This window comes from Argopecten irradians, chromosome 12 (assembly GCF_041381155.1).
Source record: "Argopecten irradians isolate NY chromosome 12, Ai_NY, whole genome shotgun sequence".
NCBI classification, from domain to species: Eukaryota; Metazoa; Mollusca; class Bivalvia; order Pectinida; family Pectinidae; genus Argopecten; species Argopecten irradians.
In genome coordinates, this window is record NC_091145.1 from 30,517,775 (window position 1) to 30,541,642 (window position 23,868).

Genomic DNA, 23,868 nt, shown 5'->3' on the forward strand with positions numbered 1-23,868 from the left:
AGGGAGTGGGACGACTGGTTCGCCCGTTGTCAGTATAATGTGACCGGGTGGGGTGTGTTGCTTGGCGTCTTCGGCGGCTTGCTTCAGTGATATAGCACTATAAAAGGGCAACAGTTCCACTATACAAGAAGACACAACACGAATATACCGCAGTCTCCCAAAACACACACCTCACACAACATACACGCAACACACCGCATACATGGGAGGCCGTCCTTACATGACCATAGCTGTTAATAGGACGTTAATTAATCAAACAAACAAACAATCAAAAGCACAGACCAGTTCATTTTTAGTGAAGTCCAAAGAAGCATAAACCAATAAAGTATAACAAAAACAATTCTATATATGTAATGAAAAACATTTATTCTTCCATTTCAATAGAAATACATGTGATGCATACCTTCCATAAAAGCCTAATGGAAGGCATGTTAAAATATCTCAAACATGTTCCTTTAATATTCTGAAATATTTCCAGCAATTTATCATGGCTTATTGTTTGTGAAAACAATACACAGGTTTTCTGGTTAACCCTCGAAATGACACTGTAATTAACTTATACTTTCTGGTTACTGTGAAAATTAGTGATAACTTTAAATAATTTTCAGCGTTTAACAGAGTTTCCTTATATCAAATATATTTGAAAAGGTATTCAAAAAAATAAACAGCTTTCTTATCGATACCCCTACCCATAAAACGTATCTACATTTTTATTTTACGTGTATTACTCGGCTACACTATACTGGCCGAAAAACGCTGGTCGCCAACGACAACCATGCTGACAAAATATTGATGTAAGAAGCTATGTGCGAACTTTCTATTGTCATGAAAGACTTAACGAAGATACAAGAATTAACGGACCTCCATTTAACTCTAAAATTGTATCATCGAAATTACTAAAGTAAAGATGCATTTTTGTAATTTGTCCTTATAACAGATTAGTGTTGTCTATATTTTTAACTAAAACATATCCTTTTATGACCGTCCACCTTTTGTAAAATATATTTATCTGTTCTTACAAATTTACTTTGTCATTTGTTTGGGAGAGCAAGTAAGTTGGGGTTTTTTGCAAATAATGTCTATATATATTTCACAGAGTGATACTAGATTTGACTATGCGTGACATCATAAATGAAAAATGACGTGGTAAGATTTTTTGAAAACATATCTTTTAAGTAATTTACGGTCATAGAGAGTCATATTATAGATCATGTTCATAAACACAATTGACTGTAATAAGTGACAATAATACCAATACAACATGACATTTATTTGATATTTTCATCAAGTCGTTGAAAACCTTTAATAAATTACACGTGACACTAGTTTATTATACTCCGATTGACATCCCTTCATTAAGCATGTGTTCCAAATTACGTGTCAGGTCAGTGACGTAAACTTAATGTACACGTATTCTAAAATTATGATTGGTCGGCATTACGTCAAGTGAAGATTGATAATCAGATCGATCATCCCATGGTGAGAGTGGTAACTAAGGAATGTGCCTTCTAAATTTTAACTTGTTTTCTCAATTGTATGATTCATTTATTTTTCAGATTTTGGCTCAAATATTTCAATACCCTAGACGCAGAAGCAAAATAAAATATGCATACGTTCAAAACAATCTAATATAACCGTAATCAAAACGCTCTCTCGCTAATGCACAAGTGAGAAGATAATCTGTCAAAATCTGTCATAAAGTAACTCTAAACACTGCACAGTTGACAAGTTTAAGGACCCATTTATGATATTATATAAATGCTTTCTGTCGTAAACAGTGATTTAGTGCTTAGCTAGATAATGATATCCATAATATCTTAATCAACTATCTCGCAAAATGTGATTTAATGCAATATTGTCTATATATAAGGGAAATAGAGATTTGGTATTCATGCCGACTTAGGAACAGATCAATCATACTGTTTTACATACGTATCCCTCATGCTATTGTGAGTTGATGTTTTCACGGTGGATTTCTTACGAGAAAGATCTTTCATTTATTGTTTAAAGGTCGCTTTCGGTTAATAATATTCATATTTAAAATCTTAACCATTGACAAAGTTTTTTCTGTCAAAATTGTATTTGCTATTTTTTTTCATTCTCTCATTATATACAGAGCTGTTATTAAATTCTACCGTTGTGTGTTACAAGTTTTAAATACTGTAAACACATTTGAATCGTGTATCCTAATTGAGACGCACCGACTATTTCAAATTAGCAGACAAACAACTTTTACCACGTAATCCCTTTACTCTGCAAACAGTTGTGTACTCTTGGAAGCAGATTTTCATTGCTACGTCAATACCATGCGTGGGTTGAATGGTTTTCGCCTAATGAAGAATTTCCTTGATAAAATTGCTAAGCAGTCTCTTTCAACAAGACTCTTGATGACTACAGTAGTGAAAACCAAAAGTGTCAACTGAAGCGTCTGGTTGAACAAGAATGGTTAAGCCGCTTAATGGCGATGCAAGAGCTAATGGTGGGAACCTGTGTTTCAAGAGTAACCGATGATACTGGCACACAAAAAACTTAACACGCAAGTCTTACTCACAAGAGAAGATACTTCTACATAACGTAAAGACACAATATACATCGAATGTAACAATGGACCTACTTTCATTATGTCAAACGCCAAATTTTGAAAAGTAACAGTGTTCAACGGTTACCTAAATGAAAACCACAAAAGCAACACGTATCCAAAATGATCATTTGGAACAGTTCAAAACAAATAAAACATCTTTCCCAGAAGATATCTTCTGATTTTTCAATTTTTAAGCCAATCTCCAAATCAGTCTGTATTTAGCACTATTTTATAGAAAGTGTCAATCTACTGAAGGAATTTTAAATCATTGTTGTACAATAAATGAGTACGATGATAAGAAAATTCAATGATAAACTATAACAATGGTCATCTATTAAAAGTATCACATCATGTATCGACTCTATTTACATCTAACGTTCAAAGTGAAATGACTTTCTTTTGACATGAACAAATATATATAATCATTTTTCTCAGTAAGTTTTGTCATATCAACTTGAATGAAAATTGCGTAATAAATATATATATATTCAAAGTGCAATACACATCAATATTATTTACATGTGATACGAAATATTCTGTGAAATATGGGAATTACAAATATTATTTATTATCTAAATGTCATACGCATGCGAATCGTGATATGATGCTTGAGACATATATCCTGTAAAAGGTCTTCCGTGAAGAGCGTTTGCACATGCGCAATTCCAATCAAGAAAATATTCTTGCATTTTCAAGAAAAAATCCACGGCAATTTTCAGATTATATATATACAAGTATATATCAATACAGCTCTACAAACATAAATCTGTGGATATAACTGCGCATGCGCGATATTGCAGAGTACGGCAGCCCCTGAGAGATCTGCACCAGTGTCACATGATGCAGCACTTGTTATTTTTAACGTGTCCTAGAAAGCACACACTGATTTCGACACAACATGATTCTGTTATGTAACTCCTGTCGCGTGGTTTTAAACCATTTACATTTCCGCTTCCGGTTTCTGCATGCAACATCCTTTCTTGTGATTTTCAGCTCGACACACTTCGGTTCCCGACCACATTGATGAATTACAATGTTTTCATTGACCACAAAATCGTTAATGTCCATTGATTACAAAATCAAACTAAGATCTTCACTTCCCGTCGCAGTACTTACAAGTTGAAGTTTCTGTTGTTCAATTTCACAAGTAAAATTCATCTTCACAAATTTGAAGCATTGATTTGATATAGGTCATCCACACAGTAATATTTCTCTTGATATGCAAGCACTACACGGAACGTTGATCGGAGGTAAAAGGATTCAAACTTATCACGTTATTTTTTCACTTACAAGTGTGTACATCAATCTCTCTTTCACAGGATTTGCATTTCACATAGCAACACCAATAAAATTTACAGTGACACCTTTCGACGAGTTTCCGTTTGAATGTATTGTAGCCCCGTCCACAACACATGAGATCACATCCGCCCATGCCTTCTGAGTCTCTATCACACTCGCGACCTACTGTCCCTAGACTTCCGGTTGTACGATTAGCATTACAGTAGTCCGGAGACTCGTCTAAATATATAATATCCTCTTTAGTTGGTTTGTTGTATTTCTGAATTTTTCTCTTCAATTTTGTTCCCCTTCTATTGAAGCGGACCTCACAGCTTCCATCATATCTGTCCTTTAGGCGGTTCCCAACATCCCGGAAGCTGGGAAGTTGTTGCCAACACGTGGTAAGACTACAGGAACCGGAAACGCCGTGACATTTACACGATACCTTGGCGTAGTTATACACTGCCTGTAAAACACAAAAATAAACGAATTAGTCAACAAAGACACTTAGCTTCGATCTCATATAAACCTAGTCACAAATCTTAAAACGTAAACTATAAAAATAATGAATCTATTGGGCACAAATATAAAACGGGTAGGACAAATTAATATTATATCACCAATTACGAATTCGAACGTTTCACTCGTTAACAAAACCCTTTGCTAATTCAGGCAACAATATACCCTAGGATCTCCAATGGTCCTTATAGACTCTTAGGCGACCAATGTCCTATGATATCAAATGACCTTTAAAAGTAAGGTTTCACTACCTGTCTAGGACGGCCAGTATACAATGTATTATGATTTCTAATTATCATGATGAATAGGCTATACTACCTCCCTAAGACGGTCATTGGCCTTGGGTCTCCTATGAATATTATATCAAGGTTTCATATGCATGTTTTAGAGGCAATCAGCTAATGTGTTCTGTTTAGTTGACAACTGACACTACCGAAATGTCTTTTTGGGAAAACTTCACCATATGTCAATCTGTTGAAATCGGTTTCATTCCTACTTTCAGAGACGTTGCAGGTGTGACTAGTATACACGGTAATAAGTAAACCGCACGTGCCCCCAATCACAAGTCACAATCTTAAAATATATTTATGTATTTTTCTCATCACTTTCTGTAATGGGTTTTCTTGAGTTGTAAACAAGCCAGATTAAGACTTTATTTACAGTAAAATGTATTTACGTATTGGCCAGGTGTGAAATAGCCGGAGGCATGTCTGTTGAATATTAAATTTATCAATATCCACAGGAAATCAGAATCGTTAAAATATGTCAGTTCCTTAACAGAATATGTAAAAAGGTTGGGAAAGAAACTACATGATTAATGGCAAAGCGGGTGAAACTTTTTTTAAGATTTGTTTAACGAACATTATTTTCAGAGTCAGTTTGAAATTTCTATATTATTCCTGACCTAATAACTTTGATTTGCCTTTTATGTGTCAAAATCCTGTCTGGGAAATCCTTTACGAGCCATTTTCAAAAGACACGTTCAATAGCTGATGTAAATGTACTTTATACAAACGCGATATGAATTTTTCCTCGTTTCTTTCATTGATGTGCAAATATTTTGACCGACTTTGACTGAATATACACATGTACTTAGCCACAGAACAGAAAAAAACGTATTTTATGTAATAATGAAATATATGAACAAGTAAAAACACAACTAAAACCGCAACCCTATTAGGCCGATTTTGTGGTTTGTGGGCAGAGGAAAGCATATAATCAAATCCACTAAAGTTCAACAGAAGGCGCATTTATCAAAACATTTTATAATCGTATATAAATATTCGAAATTCCTAACGGGTTTTATCATAATGACCGTTTTTATAACACCATTTATGTGCTGAACACCATTTATGTGCTGGACATCATTATCGGTAAATGGATCAAGGGGCATAACTCGTGGGCACTAAACCATAGCCGCCTGGAGCTGAAACTGTGTGGCCTGTACAAGTCATATCAGCTTAATATGGAAATGAATTGGTTATAAAAACACAGGTTAATATACACATATTCTTTTATTTCTAAGTAAATAAAATATGCATTCAAGCGTATTTATCCAGAAACAAATATCATATATGGTTTCTAGTGAATAGTGATACACCTTCTGCAAGATCTAGACTGGGATATTAATATTGCCCTTTGGCCACTCATTCAACTGTATAACAGTTATTTCTTATCGTAAAAACGTGTGATTGCAAACATAAAATGGACTGGTGGGTCCCAACTAATGCCCAAAACATTTATGTCATAAAAACCGACTGACCCTGTACTGTCGAGTTTCCCCGCCGGGGTTGACGACTTGGCGCAAGCTAATGTATGGTGATTTAAATGCGAACAAACACCGTCTAACACGTTATAAAATAAACATGCGTATATTACCGACACGAATCTCACAAATACTGAAAAGAAAATTCCATCAGAATATTCTATCAAAGAGATTTTTATCATTGATTCTCGTAAATCATAGTCAATCAAAAAAGTCATGTTAAGTGAAGGTTATCGGGATGGATCTTGTAGGCAAAACAAACTACATTCATTTTATCGTCCACTGAATGACATCTCACCTATTACTACCAATTTTAGGTAATAAAATTCTCTGACCCATGCCAAGGCTTAACAGATAACCATTTTGATTTGTATCACCCGACAAAAATTAGGGTATTTCAGAATTAAAATTTTTCATAGTTATACTAATAAAATTTTGTGGCTATACCTTGCTAATGGCAAACCTTTTACCGTAGTTCTTGTTACAATAATCTGTTAAATTTAATTAGTTATCCGCAGTAGTTACAAATGATGACCGATAGGTGGCGATCAGTTGTCATAGCAAATCAAATGACCATACATGTAAACTCGATAGTAATAAAAACGACTTGAAAATCGTTTAAGTCACGTTGCTAATTCAGTTCCTGTAGTTTCATATATACATTTTCAAAGAAAAATTAGTTTAAATAACAAAAATCCCATATCGAGAAATTTGGAATGATGATATCGACATTGCTACTCGATGTACAAATTTACCTTACAAATTACCTTTTGAAAAATCTTAAAGTTGAAACGGAATGACATGAAAATTGTATTTTAATGAGTTTTTCTTTAAAATAAAATCTTCTCAAAAAACAGGACGTGACGTCAGACATACCTTCTGCTTCATCATATACAAGTACACGTGGACGTTTGTGCATTACCCGTACAATAAAAAATCACATATTTTTTTCATTATAAAGCAAGTGTGTATCAGACGAATCTATAATCATTCTATTTATTGCATTACTTTACCGTGCATGTGTGCGCATTGGATGCTGGAAATAAGAGCAAAGCGGGAACGAGAACAGAGCGGATGTTTTCAAATTACACAATATGGTAGCCATCTGCCTGACCCTGAGCACAGGGCATGCATGGCGATGTAACACGCTATGTTAGACCCAAATTAGAGGCAATCATTAGGTCTCTCTAAGGAGAATACATATGGTTAGTGTTTTCGTCTGTCGTCAATTTAACATGTTCGCTCGATCAAAGCTAGCACGTCGAAGGCATGTATCAACACAGTTCAGACCTATCAATGGCTGCTCGGAGAGGGTGTTTGAAGATTCGAGAAATATCGGCGAGAAAAAGAACTTGCTAATCTTAAGTAAGGTTGCATTCATGATTGATTATAACGTGAATTTTAGGTTTGGTTTAAGTGGCAAACGTGAATCGGCTGTCATGCACTCAGGAGTGAAATTTGGACGTGAATAAATAGCAATGTCTATTTCACATAGCATGCTGCATTTCATCATCTCGAAGTCTATTTTACAATTTAATGTCAAACCCAATAATTGTTAGACTGGAATGTCATATATGATGGGAAGTGTTGCAAGACAAATATGTTTAGTTGATATTACACTATTTCAATAAATATGGCTACAAAGTTTTCCTTGGAATCGAATCGTAAGTACAGGAACAATAGCATTGTATGAACAATGAACATTCCTGATACAGATTAAGATGTTTCTCTGATAATTTACTCAAACGATAACAAAAGCATTGAGTTTGATTACATTTCAAAGGCTACATATGAATACAAAAATTCTGCAATGAAATAAACTCATTGTATTCCCTGAATGGATTCACCCGCAGTGTTAATCCTAAGTAACGTAACTTTACAATCTAATATAGCCAGAGACTATGATTGAGAGAACAGTTATCATTATTCTCTAAAGGGTTTCCCAATATATCCCACCCATCCCTCCTGGTCTGTGTTGTACTATGGAAAAGTTGGGAGATACTGTGGAAAAAGCATCTACCCAATTCTGTTTAATTGACAGGAGCTAATCCGTTTTACAACTGTGAGTAAACCGTAGGCACGTATCTTTATCCCTTATGTACATGTATTCATTACATTCCCAAAAGTAAATAAATCTTGACGCTCGCCGCGTGCAGGATAAATATATCTTTCTGACTAAACATTCCGCTCTCCTCTTCCAACCAAATTACATATTTCTTAAAGTTTTGGTTTGACCCGTAACCAATTATGTTAATGACCTGAAAGTAATAAATTGTATAATTAGGCGATCCAACATAACAAATAACGAGTTTCTCTCCTATAGCCAGCATTAGGGATATACCCAGAGTCAATCTCGTTACATCTAATCACCACTCCGAGCCTCTCGGGAGGGACGATACACTATAACGTTAATTTCTAGACATGATTCATAAAATCATTTTCATTACCAGAACGTCAAAAAAAATAACAACCAGTGTGTTTATTATGAAAAGATACGCTGCTTTATTGGATAAATTCACAGTAGGTGTTAGCTGAAAGTCATCCCATAGCTTACTCTCTGAAAAACACGTGTTTTAAATGCTTCTGAGTGGTGCGGAATGTCTGAGGATAACTATCAATGGCAGACGAGGTTGTATGGGGCGTTGATATTTTACTTAATCTTGTACACAGCGGCTATTATGTATTATGTAGAGTTTTAATTATTTTAACACAATACCTATCTTAATACTAATTTTTGTTATCGGAAAAGTCTTAAAGAGAACCGTATACTCACTAAATACTGATAGCAGTTTCCATATCAGATTATTAACTATTCTAAGTTGATTACATATATGTAATCTTTTTAGAATAACTCATGAGTTGGTGTCAGAATTGTCTACTTTGAAAAAAAATGATAGGAAGTTTAAGAGCATAATTCAACATAGATTCATTCATTGTTGAAAACAATCAACGATGACGATTACACAAATGAAAAAGAATGAAATAACTTCCCCGCCATAAATTTGTTCGTCTGCTCAGATGCACCCTTTTATACCCCAAGATTTAGCTTAGCATTTAAAGAGACTTGTTGAAGTTACATCATAATAACACTAACAAGGGGACATTTATCTCTCGTGTAAGTGTTTCAGCCATGTAGATTGTTGTCACAATGTTTATTTTTCCATTTTACGCAGACAGCGTTCATTTATCACCGGGTAAGTAGTGTAGATGGTAATTTTGTCTGCCCTGAAGCACGAGCTTCCGCCGCGAGACAAATCGAGGGTAATAAATGACCACAGGCACGTAAGATTGATGGGATGGCTATCATCAATAGTTCGGCTTAAAATGGCCAATAAGACAAACCGACGTCACTGTTCTCATGGTCATTTTATCTACCTGTGTGTAGTTTTAATTTTAACGAAAATGTTTAAACTTGTTTATGTTGGTTCGTTGAGTGATTATATTGAATGCGACATGGTGTGTGCATGTTTCGTGTTGTGTCTATTTGTAAGAAAACCCAAAATAGAGGAAATATAAAATTAGTTTTTCTCAAACAGCCGGGGTATATATGGTCATTTTAATCACAAGAACCGCTTTATACTTGGTCGATCATCCCTGTGTGTGTATACAATAACTCGTATCAATAGAATTATTTTGATCACATATTTCTTGCATAATAAAATAATTTCAATGATTCCGTTATTTGTCAATTTGTCATAACTTGGGTGTGTTCAATCTATTCATTCGTGCCACTGAGTTATTTTAATTATGATATATCTCTTTTTCTCTCCCCGACCCAATACATATCATTAAAACCACAATGGTGTTTAGTTGACGAGCAGACGATAACTACCAACTCTGTCAGGGTGATATGTCATGGTGGTTTATGTACTCAAGCTGGACAACACAATTATTTTACATAACAAGTCGACATTTTTAAAACTTCTCTTTCGCACACATATTTTAGGTCATATTCTTGCATTATTGCAAATATATTGTTAATAGTAGTTTATTCGAATTCGTGTAGGTTTCTTTTTAATACACTTTGGTCAAACAGTGATGAATATTTTAACTTGTGCCTAGAACTTATAAATTATATATGAATATACATTACATGCTTAAATGCAAATGATTTTATCAATTTATGCTTGATGTACCGCTTTCCCCATAGAAAGAAATAAACTAAAACTTCATACTGTAGTAAAAATCAAACATTTTGATTTACATTTTCTTTTAAAATAATCCATCAATTGTTAGCAGTGGATCGTTTCCACAGCAGTTTTCAGAAAATGAAATCAGTCGTACACATTTTGTACATAGATTTCACCAAACGTTTCGGATCAATGAAAGAGTAGCAGTTCATGATAAATGAGAAGTAAGCTATAAAAATAACACAGCTAAGTACCAGTTTATAAATCCTATTAGGTAGTAAATTAGTTGACTCCGTGTTTTTTCCACATTTTTTACACACACACAGGTGCTGTGTTGATATTTTGAGTCGTTCCACAGCGGGGGACGAAATGACTTATGGATCGTTTCGCTATCTTGTCCTATTTTTCAATAAACCAACACAGATAAGTTTCTGTCGGGGATTTAAATTCATTCTTCACAAAAAATTCAAAAGATGAATTATGACCTATTTATTGTAGGCTAGTCAATTTGTATGAGGGACCGTCGACCATGATGATTTAATGTATAAAATGGAGGTTATCATTTGTAAAATAACTACCGCTTACACACTAATTTGTTTAAATGGTCTTATCAGAGGTAGAGCTGAATTACATATGTATAAACGTTTTGAACAGAATTATTATCTCACAAGCTTCTGACACTATGGTTTGTGATTTTCTGCACTAAAAACACATTAAGGACACACTTTCTGAAACAAATCTGTCTATTCGGTATTCTCCTGTGTCACGTTACAGATATATAAATTTATGATGCTATGATAAAAGACGTAAAGCAATTATTAGCTCTTTCATCAGCGTTTTTATACAGTCAAAATATTTTGTAATGACTTTTAAGAAGTACAATACGTATATGTGATAGCTTTAACAATTAAGTAAATTTCAGTCATACAATACATTATATTCCATAGGGGTCACAGGCTTTTAATCTGTTTATATTTGACATCCCATTGTTAAGATAGAAAATAGCTTTTCAAACATATGTCTGGAAAATTCAAATATGAGAAAGAGTACATTCCTTTAATAATTCTCTAAAGGATATCGACATGTTTTTGCACTTAAGATGAATATGATATTTCTTTTGAATTCTGTCAAAAGAAGCATAATTTTTCAAACGTCAATAGGTTCATAATAAGTCCGTCCGGTATGTAGATATATGTATTTACAGAAAACTATTCATTTTTAATCAGCAGATGGGCCTATATATAAGGTGAAAGAGTATATGCTTTTGTCTTGTTTTATTCGGTCCAGTACATTGAGCGACAAACACGCAAATGCGTTAGGCATATTCAGTAAATTACTGTTAATTATTTAGAACGCAGATAATCACATCTGCAATTTGTACTCATTCACCGATCTTAAAACTATCCCCGGAGAATTCACATTCTCTTTGTGACAGAGGAAACAAAACATACATTTTATATCAGATAGCCTTTTATCATGTTATGAATAATACAGGGATTTGCGACTTTCCCCCCTTCTGTGATGTGTGACAAAGTCTGGCTATATTTAGCCACGCGCCAGTGCTTGTTCTGTAATAGCACCCGAGCAATAACTTTTAATTTGTCGATTTAAGATAAATGGAGAAATTCATAAAATGGTATCTTTAGCAGCGATCGTGTTTCACAGTCCGCCGAAAACGAGATATTACCGTCGTGGTGAAGATATATGTGTGAAAATGCAAATTCATCGTCTGAAAAACACCTTTTCTATTAAAGTTTACTTCTAATCCACATAAGTTTGCTATATAAGAGATAAGAGACAAACAATTTCGCAAGGTGGTAATATTTTAGGTGTCCCTGATTGGTGACACTCCGAAATTTTTGTCCATGTGAGCATTCCCATGAGATAATTAGGAGCACTGTCCAATGTAACGGCTGCCATACCCGCTCACTATAGATATGCCTAGGACCTTGGGCACGATATTAGAGTCGTAACTTTCCCAAATAACGTTTAGAAGATAGGGAAAATATACAACTTTACATGCCATTTTAAGGTTAACTTTGAAAATATAATGTAGGGAGCTTTATTATCTGAATGCAAGTCCAGACTGTGATTGCCAACATTAATTAGTGGATTCATTCATTCAGTGAAATTCATTCATTTGTTCTTTCGTTCGTTCATTCATGAATATCCAGTCAGTAATTCATTTATTCAATCAATAAATCACTCACTCACTCACTCATTTTTTTTTTAATTTTTCATACGATGGTTTCCTGATTTCGTATTAAATTTTAAAGGTGTTGGTTGCTAGTTGTTATGCTTACTGTATTTAAAAATCAAACATATATCTAGTAATCGAATTTTCTTCCCGGTCTCTACTCTGAATACATATCAACATCTGGACTCCTACACACACTGTATTAGGTTACGGATAGGTTTACAGACAAGCTGCAGCTTTTTCCGGCATGGAAACGCTAAACATGGATCCCGTTCCGAGGTGGAAGCTTAAATCTCGGGTCTGCCGCAGTAGTGAATCTAGTTAAGTGGAAAGATAATTTCAACTGGGCAGTCGCGCGGAAAAATCCATTGAATGTGCAGGGCCGGTCCGATTTTGACACCTCGGCATTAATCTATAGATCGTCAATCCCTCGAGGGATGCCGACCTGGAAAATATTGAGATTCGTTTTATGATCGTTATTATTTCTCTCCTATAAAGATTCATGTCAGATTTATCTCCCGTGGCTGATAGTATTTGTAGAGGTCAAGGACTAAGCTGGCACGTGAATTCACGATGGAGCATGCGCTAAGAAGGCATTATCAGCTGCGTTCGATTCCGAAATATAAAAATCTGAATAGATATTGAACCTGATTGGTTTTGTTATCTAAAATTTTCCAAGTTGCCTGACAATAAATTATTCAGCGTTTACACTTTAATTAAACAACACATGGCGTGAATTAAAACGTCTAATTTGAGGATGTCTGCTGAGAGACATGGATGTTCAAAGAATAGTACCAAAAGAACATTAGAAAACAACCGGTTCATGAGGGAATGGGGACACCTATCCGATGCCACAAATAGAATATCTTGAAGCCATCTAGCTGTATATATTTCCACCTGTAAAGATGGACACCAAAAGGTGCGACAGAATATCTTGAAAACTGTGTTATATAAAACTTCTAAATGACTGATCGAAAACATGAAATCTGCTTCTAGCAGAAAAGACGTGGTAAACTAACGAACGGTGTGATGAGTCGTTGCTACACTTGATAAGGTTGAATAAATAAAAATAATATATGGCAGCTTTTGTTTAATCATTATCGTCAACAATATTGGTGATGATGGCGATGATTCTGAACGTTAGATAATAACGTCATTGTCGGACAGTCTTGCTTGTATAAGACACCAAATTAAATTGCCTTTTACTATCATGAAATGGGAGCAACATAAAATTTCTTGTTTTGTCTGCAGGTGTTCTGTGTTTGTGTTCATGTTGACAGTGATGTCGGTAGTGGTGATGGTGGTCATTATACCTTTTCAACATTTTAGTTGTATGTCAGACAATTGAAATCTAAATAAGTTTGAAGATAAATGTTGATTCCCTCCCTAACCCGACCCCTACCTCAAGCCCCACCTCCATTCGGATATCACCCCAACCTTTCCGCTTATCGCTGCTGATCGCTACAAGATACAAATGAGTTAACCCACCCTAGACACGTGCTAACCCCAGTTTAAATTTTTGACATTTCGAGACCCTAAACTGACATTTTTCGTGAATTCATTTAAATCACTCACTGTGTGTGTCATCTTAGTTTAGAGCGTTCAAAGTCGGCATTAAAAGCTACCACAACCAAATCTGAATGGAGCACTTCTGACAGGAAGGTAACTGGAGTCCGCGTCCGCAAGCATTCTTACATAAAACTGACATGCCCTTCTCTCCTATAAACAGCACGGGTACGGAAAGGCCTGTTACCTTATCTCACGGGACCCCATGTCTACGGCACCAGCTAGTCAGAAGGCTTTATTAAAGATACCAGTTGAGGTATCCCATCGCTATGGTGGACTTGTTACGATATTTAAACCGAGTGATTCTGTAATTTTACTATTCTTAATGTATATATAAACGAGAGGGTTTTTTTCAGATTGTATTCCATGTATTATTCAGTTATATGATTGAATAGATTTAACAACATATTAACAGTAAGGGTCATATAAGCACGGTCTCCCCGTGTAATATGTTACGTGTGTGAATGTCTGTATATTTTAGTTGTTTCCGGTATATTCGGATTGTGTCTTCTTCTGCTTGTGATATTCCTTTTTCTGGTGCTATCTCACTAGTGTACATGTATATCGCCAAAGACAAGAAACAGCACACCCTACCCGGTCACGTTCAATTGCCTTGATGCAGACACAGATTTGTTTTTTAGTTTAAACTAGAAACTGACATCGCACTGATTCTATAAAAATACAGCAAACTCGTTGGACGCTGAGATACCAAGTTTGATTGTGTAAGTCAACCATAAAACGCCCATAAAAGAACCTTATTTCTACGAAACAATGACTGGTAACCCGATATGACCTAGATCGTATTTCCGTTTCAGAATTGTTGCTACCACTTTTATGTATAACTCTACTGTAATGTAAAATTGAAATATTAAAATATGATAATACGAGACTTTAATTGTCTGCCGTCAAGTTGGCGATTAGGTTTGAGAAAAAACACGTGTGGATTACAGAAAAGCCCACGTGTCCCTAAATGCTGAAATAACTTTAATTGTCTAACTCAACATTTCTTTTTTGACAGTGAAGGTAAAATGAAATAGAGTTTCCCAGCATCATGGTTACATTATAATCTAGACACATTCAAGAGTTGTAGTTCGGGCTATTGCATTTATTAATTAACACCCTGATGTAACGTACGATATTCATAAAACAGAAAATACTTGGAACAGCCTTTAGGATATCATGGAGAAGAAATCCGAACCCCATCATCCGAAATAAAATGAAAATATTTTACTTTTATTGCTATACCTCTCATTTCAACACTATGCACAAACTCCTAGATAACTTTTAAAAGCTGAATTAGTTTTGACGCAACCACAACGGTTCGTCTTATTTTGCTTCAAATACGATAATTGTCTGGTGGCAAACCGATTAGTGTTAGGGACTATCTACTTAATGTGCATGTATTCATGTGTCGCAATAAAATGATAATTAGATAATCACCTATGGATAATTTCTGATAGTGTGCATAAATATCTGCAAGACAAAGGTCTAAAAAAGAAAATGTCGAATAAATGAATATATAATTAATCAATCTGAATTTCACACATGTATTATTCATATTATCAACATAATTAATCATTAATTAATAAAAAAAAACATATGGTTTTGGTATATAATTAATATATGCTTCACAAAGGACGAAAATAAAATAAAGATATATCAATCAATTAATCAATCATTCAGTCATTCATTCAAAACATATTCAAGTGAGGAAACAAGTGAGTGACAAATAAAATTCACACAAAAAATCCTATTTCCCATTGACTAGTTATTGCTACATATAAGCCATTTACTTCGCTAGACTTGGTTCAGATTCTGTTCACTGTTATCATACTTCCTATCGCTGTAATCGTAATTTGTCCAATGAATAGTATGCTTCCGAACAAATTGACTCCATAAATTCGTATCCTACATTTAAGACAAACATTTAGAATAACCATTCCTCACACGAAATTTGCCAAAACACATACGAACCCCATATTCTACAGAGATGTTCAAATTGTCTCGGTCACCCAGACGTTTGAAACGACCCATTTTATGGCCCATTTGTTTGAAAATGGCTAATATATCAACTCCGACAGCAGACAACGCGATGATAATATGGAGTCTACATGTGTTTTCGGACGAATACTAGATTCACAGAACCATTCTTAAGAATGTTTGGCGCCTATTTTGAAATGCGCTAGTACATAGTGAAGTTTATGTTTGATGGGGCATTTCTTGTTTCCTGATTAACAAATTGGATTTTTTTGGATCTCGTTTCCTTTTTAACCATAGTCGTGGGAACATTGTATATTTACTTTAATCATTCTGACTAAGTTTCTACCTCGAAATGTGATTTGGCGAGATAACTGGAAAAAAATTACAGTGATCTTCTTTCCAACTTGGTCGCGTGGACAGAACACGTCTTCGCGGATTTAATAAAAATATTTATTTTAATATTGAAATATTAAGAAAAATACAAATGTATGTAATCAATTTCGATTTGATGTTTCGAAAATCATGCATTGTTCACTTGCTGTGACATTCATATTTCGTATTTACCGAAATGTCTATTTCCTTCAATAGCATTGTAGCGGTATAAAGATTGGTCGAAGAGTCTTGCCAAGGTTTTAAAGACGTTTTTTACATCAAAGCTCAGCAGGGGTACGATAGATCTAATGCTGTCCGAAATGACTTGATATAAGCCCGACCTTACTACCACAGCCTAGCGGGGGTACGTTAAGATCTTAGTTGACCGAACTCGTGTTGACGAAGCTATCGTTTTATTCAGTTACAGATGGCTAGTTTTATTACCTTATAAAAGGTATGTTGAAATAATTGCCGGCCACATCAAAGCTAGGCCGTGCCTTGTCAATAACCCAGGTGTCTCGCGTCACTACAAGACAGGTTTTAGCCTTAGTGCTATATCACACTTCGATACTGAGCTGTAAACGATATGGCATTGTTTTCTTGTACTCCAGTAATCATGGATACTTCCGGCGAACTGCAAGTAATCACTTCCGGGCTATCAAATTCTATTTAAAAATGTAAACAACAAATACTCCCGCGCTCGTTGAGTGATTTTAGAAAACTTGTAAATTGAATTTACTAGTAAATATGTCCAATAAATATCATTTTTACGATATTTTATTAGTACTTTAAGATTTAAAGCATAATATTCCATAATTATCTTTAAACGATAAGGCGGATTTGGTGGAGATTTGAATATTTATAAGACTGGGGTACATTTAAAACTTAACAGTCGTATACTATGGAGATATGTTAACGATAAGGATAAAATGGTGCTGGATAACACCAGATTTTACCAAAGGACCCTTAATCCCGACCGGTAAATCACATGGAATCCTTATTTAACATTTTACGACCTGTAATTTTTTTTCTTCTAGTCATGGTATCTCCTAGCGTAAAATAAAGCAGGCACGACGAATCGCATGGTCATTGCAGATCTTATGGCACTTTGATATGCCGCTAGGGTTACATTGATGAAATTAATTGTATTTATGTCGTAAAACGCTACTCCAATATAACGTAAATTCACGTCAATGAATCTCAGAAATGTGTCTTGATATCGTTCTTTACATGAAATAAAAGGCGTAAATCATTCAAGGTTTAAGAGAATTTAACAAACTGTGAAATATTAACAACTAGGTAAGGACTTGCATTCATAAAGTTACGAGGTCCGCGATTCCTGTTATTAAATCTCCAATACCATAATCAAGCTGTTCTGCTTACTTCACAGCCTAACGCACAGGCCAGGCGGAAGATATCCGGGAACAAGACTGTCCTACAAATTACAGAGACCGTCATTAAAGTGCGCAAACGACAGGGGACGCAAAACGTAGCGGAGAGAATTATTCTACCTACCGGATGGCGAAGAAGTAAGATTCAGATGGATTTGTTATATAATATTGACATGCTTCATTCACAAAACACACACTACAGTGGTATGTCGAGTAAAATCATCTGAGATCGGAGATGGTGATGTTTGAAAGCAACTATGACACTTGTGAGAACACAGCTGGGAAAATTTGAAGAGGTTTACCACGACACGCCTATTTGCATGATGCGTGGAGGAATATTCAAGATAACTCTCTAAATAAAATCTAAAATTAGCTATTTTGAGAAATATGCACGTTTAGATTTCTTGTCATAGTCTGTAAATAAATAACTAATTATAAATGAAACTCCTCGGGCTGTCCTTTTAAGCTATCGAAACACCGATAAACGTTATGTATATATTCTCGATGATAGGATTCAATGCTTACGTACATCAACGCGGTCTCGAAATATTTAGGTCTGTCATTTCAATGCCCGAGCTAAGCAGAAATATAATGCATGCTGCAAAAATTACGCAAAATGTGCATATCTTTTGCAGAGTCACCATTACAAAGACAAGAGTCATGGTATCGATTATCGATTTTCCGATATTTTGAAATATAAACGTGAGAAAGCACTAATCCCTATTATAAGCCTTAAATAGTCTGATACTGCATAATGGCAGTGCCATAATCAATGAAATTTATGGAATATGTGTACACAATCCGAATGCACTTTGTAAATGTGGGTGATTTCAACACGCATGTGTCCCCATGATGTCGTCTACTGCGCCGAGGACGTGCCACCGTCACCTTTCCCGAGTCGCTTACATGAGAATTACATTAGCGGATGGATCTACCCGAGAATCGATAAGACTATTGATCACTGTGGAGATTCCGTCCATGTGGTACACCCTCGGACCTCACTTCACCCCCCACCAGGGGCTGCGCGGGACCCTTAATCATTTAAAGGCTCAACCTAAGGCATTGTTCTATATTCACGGGGCTGGATCGTTCTTGAGAATTTAATTATGGTACTGTGTACCCGATTTGAATTATAGAGGGCCCTATCGTATTCACAGTGAAAAAGCAAAGTTTGGATAGGCAGGCAATATAATACATGTGGTAAGTGACAGGAGGTAAATAAAACTCTTTAATCACTTTATGTTGGTAAACGAATTTATAGTAGGCTAAATCATACTTGTCCACTTGAGAAGACAAGTTTTACCTAAACAAGTGCCAAGTAGAGTTTCTTGTCTAATATAATATTTCAAGCGGACGACTTCTTGTAAGAGATTGCAGCACATTACCGACGGGTGTTTCAAGCTAAGTAAATTGTTTAGCCCTTCTGTTAGACAATTTTCTTGTTTGCCGTTCAATTGGCTGACAATCGGCATAAACAAGTGATTGAAAACGGTTTTAATATGGCAGGCAGATTGCAATCCACTGCACGAGACATTGATCTCATCCAGCCTGGTCCAAGTCGTTGGCAAATTGGTCTAAAACTTGAGTGATGTATAAGCCACATACGCAAGACATTACACGTGCTAGCCCTATAAAGATGCTATTGCATACATCTTAAAAGACACGTGCAGCGGCTGCTCGAGCTTGTTTGTAAACACGCGATTCTGGTCGCGATATCGCTGGGTGAGATTAAATGCAGTGAAAAGTTGAAAAAGTACAGGCACGTACATTAAAGTATTGTGACGTCATTACATTAAAGTCTAAGAAAAATCGACAAGAAATATAACAAGCCTCGTAAAGTATGCGATAGTGTAAGACCGCCCATTCAAACGGAATACAAAGCCCACTGACAGCAATACTGTTATGAAGACATGAGTTCTAAGCCTGTTGCTGCAATAACACTTCATTGGTGTTTACCCTTCTGCATGCCAACACTTATACATCATCGTTTAATTAATTAAATTCAAAACGTTTGCCGTCATTTTGCAAATATGACGGTCTTTTGTTGTCAGCTTTGAAATTTGGTTGAAAGACAACAAAGTTTTACTAGTGGCACAATAGCTCTTTAATGTTTTTTGCACCTTTTCAACAAGATCTAGAGATTTGTTTGATATATTTTTATTCGATTGGTTTGGTTTTTTTTTCCATCAAAACCCTTAGTCCTTACATCACTTAAACGTACAGAGGGAACAGCTGTAACGGACTCTGTGGTAAATGTTTGTCCACTCTTAACGGGATGCCCTGTACGTCTTGGTAAAATTCCATTCCATGAATATATATAACGTTATAATCATTTTTGTAACTAATACGGGGTTTCTTTGACATAACTTAGGTGCAGTTTATATTCGCAAGAAGAATTTGCATCATGGAAACGCATGGTAGAATAAACTGCTAGCGAAATCATCCAGTACAGTGTATATTTTGTTCCGAATTCTGGGCAAAAATGAAAATGAAAATGAGTAACATGCAAGTACCATGTTACACTCTGCTCTATATGAAAGAGATGTCAGAAAGTTTAACTTTTTATGCTCGTTGAGGTGGCCAAAATGGCTGTTGCCATCATTTATCTAGCTGAAATACAGATATCGCTGAACTTATCTACTTCAACATCAGAATTCGGGAAGCTGCAATTTTATTGGTCTTGAGAAAATTTACTCGTTCCTAACCTTCTATCAGGCACTGTCAGACGTAAATAAAATAATAAAATTTAAATCTGTATTAAAATCAGATTGAATAACTTCATCTGCGCTTTGGTTATAGTGGAAACAGTGGGATACCGCAACAGGCATTGCGTAAGTGAGTGTACATGAACAAGGGGAAGCGTGCTAAGCTTTATTAATAGAGAAAAGCTGACTCATGAAAACAGACAAGGGGACTGAAAAAGCCGTTCCGTAAGCGTAAGCGACCGTCCCTCACATCAACGTCACCTCAAATCTACGGCAGTTCATGGTAATGTCATACTTTCATATGAGAATAATGAGTTCGCTAAATTATTTTCTTCGTTTGCAATCAACGATTTTGAGGGGAAATGCAGTTTTCTGTCACTCGCAAATAAGCTTTTGAAAGACTGTCTTTATCCACTAAGCAACTGTACCACTTATGTTAATATCATTCTTATGCATTGAATATGTTTCCTTTTTGTTTTTAGCTTTAAGTCATATTAACGGCCAGGGTCATGTAAGGACGTGTCCTGTTTGTTGGTGGAGGAAAGCCGGAGAAAACCCACCGACCTGCGATAAGTACCTAGCACTTCACCACATGGGATTCGAACTCGCGTCCCAGAGGTGGAGGGCTTCTGATAATATATCGAGACCACCGGGGCCTCAGACAAGTGACCAAGGCACTCTAAGTACAAGGTGTGACAACACATACACGAGTTGACTGCAAAGTTCGAAGCTATATTTTCGACACCGACGAAACCATTAAAACTTTTCCCCATTCTAATAACGGTCTTTACATTCATATACGATGTTGACGTAAACATATGGAAGGTTATAGAGTAAATGCAAAAGCTTAACCCCCTGTAGATTAGCGGGTGTACGCTTTATGTCTATAATTAAGTTTATACACAGATAGAAAACAATAAAAGGGCCATCCTTGTTCCAGAAAATCTGTAAGAGAGCAAATAAACACGGACTACACAAGTTGAATGTTATTTATCGGGGGTATAAGTCGTAAAATAAGATACGTGATATTTTAAGTACAAGCCCTATTGAGGTCATGTCAATGTCACGTGGTTCAAAACTGTAATACTTAGTCGAAAATTACTAGCTTTGCGACAAAGAGTATGAAACAAAATATAAACCATATCAAAAATTACTACCATCATTTGATATATATATGTTTGACTTCCGGTTATAAGGCAGTCCCTTGCCCTTTGAACGTCCTGCCCTAGTCGTAATCCCCAACACGCCATGTAGACAGAGAGGGAAGACAGGAATCACATCAACAAATGCAAGAGTCGTGTAAAATATCCAAGGTGTTCGAGATACACTATGAATAGGGAATGTCTGCAAGACATAGGTATCCCCCTCCTACATACCTTTATTTAAACACGGACGATACTGACATCGGTCGAAGTATATTCCTCCATTTCATAGTGGAGCATGCAATATGGAGGTTTGATATAAAATTAGCCCAATAATTTATTAAGTAAAGAAACACTATAATATCACGTTTTTATAGTTCGAAATATCTAAAGAAACTTTCAGATATACAAAAATACTTTTACAAGAAAGCCCGTCGTGGGAAAATTGCTATTCCCATCTATTCACGGAAATTATGAACTTCCTTTAGTAATTTTCTTGTCATCGTTCATCATTTTCGGTCTTATTGATGGTATGGATATAGATATGTGAATTTGTAATAAAATTATCATACAAAAGGTACCATTTATGATAAAGTTGGAAAAAGTACTTTTATTCTTGTCACATTGATGAAAGTTCTTCTAACCTTAAATGCATTTTTGTCACCATATACAAAAATTGTTATCTTTTTAGAAGAAAAAAATACAACTTGAGCTTTCTTTCAGCTTGTTATTACATGTCATGACATTACTGGTCGAATATTTTGTTCGATTTAATGGTGAATATAAGAAGGATTGTTTTTATAATTTTGACGTTAAGCCTGCGATGCTTTGGGTAGTTGTTATTATTTACTACTGTCAGATAAACCAAATGTAAACGCTAATAAAGCATTAATTACGAGGATCTACATCATTACGAGGAGTGGTGAGGGTTGTCAACCATTTAGGTCCCTTTGTGTACCATCCAGTTATCTCTGGGAGGATCTCGGGTAGGCGATACCCGACTGACAATACGTACACGATACCTATTTCATGTAACCTACAACATTGTTGATTACCGGTGGTACCCGAGTGTCTATTTACCACGTGAAAGGCCGATAGGGTCATTCAACTCAGGAGGAACGTCTTGTCCCATTATCTTGTACTGCAGTCAGCATGATTTATCTATATTTGTATTGATGGAAATATTTATGAGGAATATCAAAATTTGCCATCTACATTTGTATAAATAGAAAATGTATGAGAAGTTTTTAAAATTTCATTATTTTTCTTAACATGTATGTGCATAATGAGTTTATATTTTATCGCTTTTTACAATGTGGGAGTATTTGTAGATAATGTGGGTCCATAGAAAAATGCATTCTGGTTTATTTTTATATCTGAAAGAGGCGTTGTATAGCTTGTAGTACATAAAGCGTTCTTTTAGTGCTTGAAAGGTTATAAAACTTAGAGACAGATGAGAAATAATTTACAATTATTTCATTATAAATCTGTATCCAAACAAGTCAACTTATCAAATAATAGTCGTTTTAAGAAATCGCAAATAACCATTTTATGTTAGGTACACATTCAATGTTAAGATGTAGATAAAATATTCATTTTTCATTTCCCCTTTTATAGTTTTACTTATTTGTTTGTCTATTTATTTCGTAATGGAGAGAAATACCGAATAATCTCATATTCCGGAATGAAATGTACCAACTTGCTTCATATATTACACACTAGTTATAGGTTTCTTTCCTTACATATCCACTGCTAGCATTCCCCAATTGTACAACAGTTACTGCCCCGCCCAGCTCTCAAGACTCTGTAGGTACTTACAAACTATCAATAGTTTTATTTCTTTTATCCCAGAAACACATAAATTCAACTTCCCATCTGGAAAAGGTTCTTGTATGAACCCGTCACAACATTGATGCCATATGCAAGTTAGAGAAGTACTGAGAGTTATGAAGAATCCTCCGTGGAGAGTCCCAACTCTTGATAACACTTCAAATGTATAGACAGCCATTGTTTGAGTTTATGGGAAGCCTTCAACGTTTTTCGGCTTCTCGAACTAGACTAACGGGTTTGGTAGGTAGCCCTTATCACAATCGACCTTGAAATTTTACCAAGACCTTCATAATATAGTTTTACTTCAAATTTTACAACCTTACTATATCATATTTTGACGTTGAACACTTGATGGTATAAGGAAAAGAACATATTATGTGTATAACTAATGTTAAAATCGTCTAGGTTTCCT

The 23,868-nt window shown here is 35.4% G+C and overlaps 1 protein-coding gene across 2 annotated transcripts in view; it reads right to left on the reverse strand.

Annotated features, from left to right (window-relative positions):
* Positions 1-340: 340 nt before the first annotated feature.
* The window catches only part of LOC138336937 (protein Wnt-5b-like), a 58,244-nt gene continuing 34,716 nt past the window's right edge, over positions 341-23,868 (reverse strand). For both annotated transcript variants that reach the window (XM_069286570.1, XM_069286569.1), the window contains one exon: positions 341-4,325. In XM_069286570.1, coding sequence (XP_069142671.1) covers positions 3,864-4,325 — 462 coding nt within the window. In that variant the 3' untranslated portion in view covers positions 341-3,863. The remainder of the gene's footprint in view (positions 4,326-23,868) is intronic.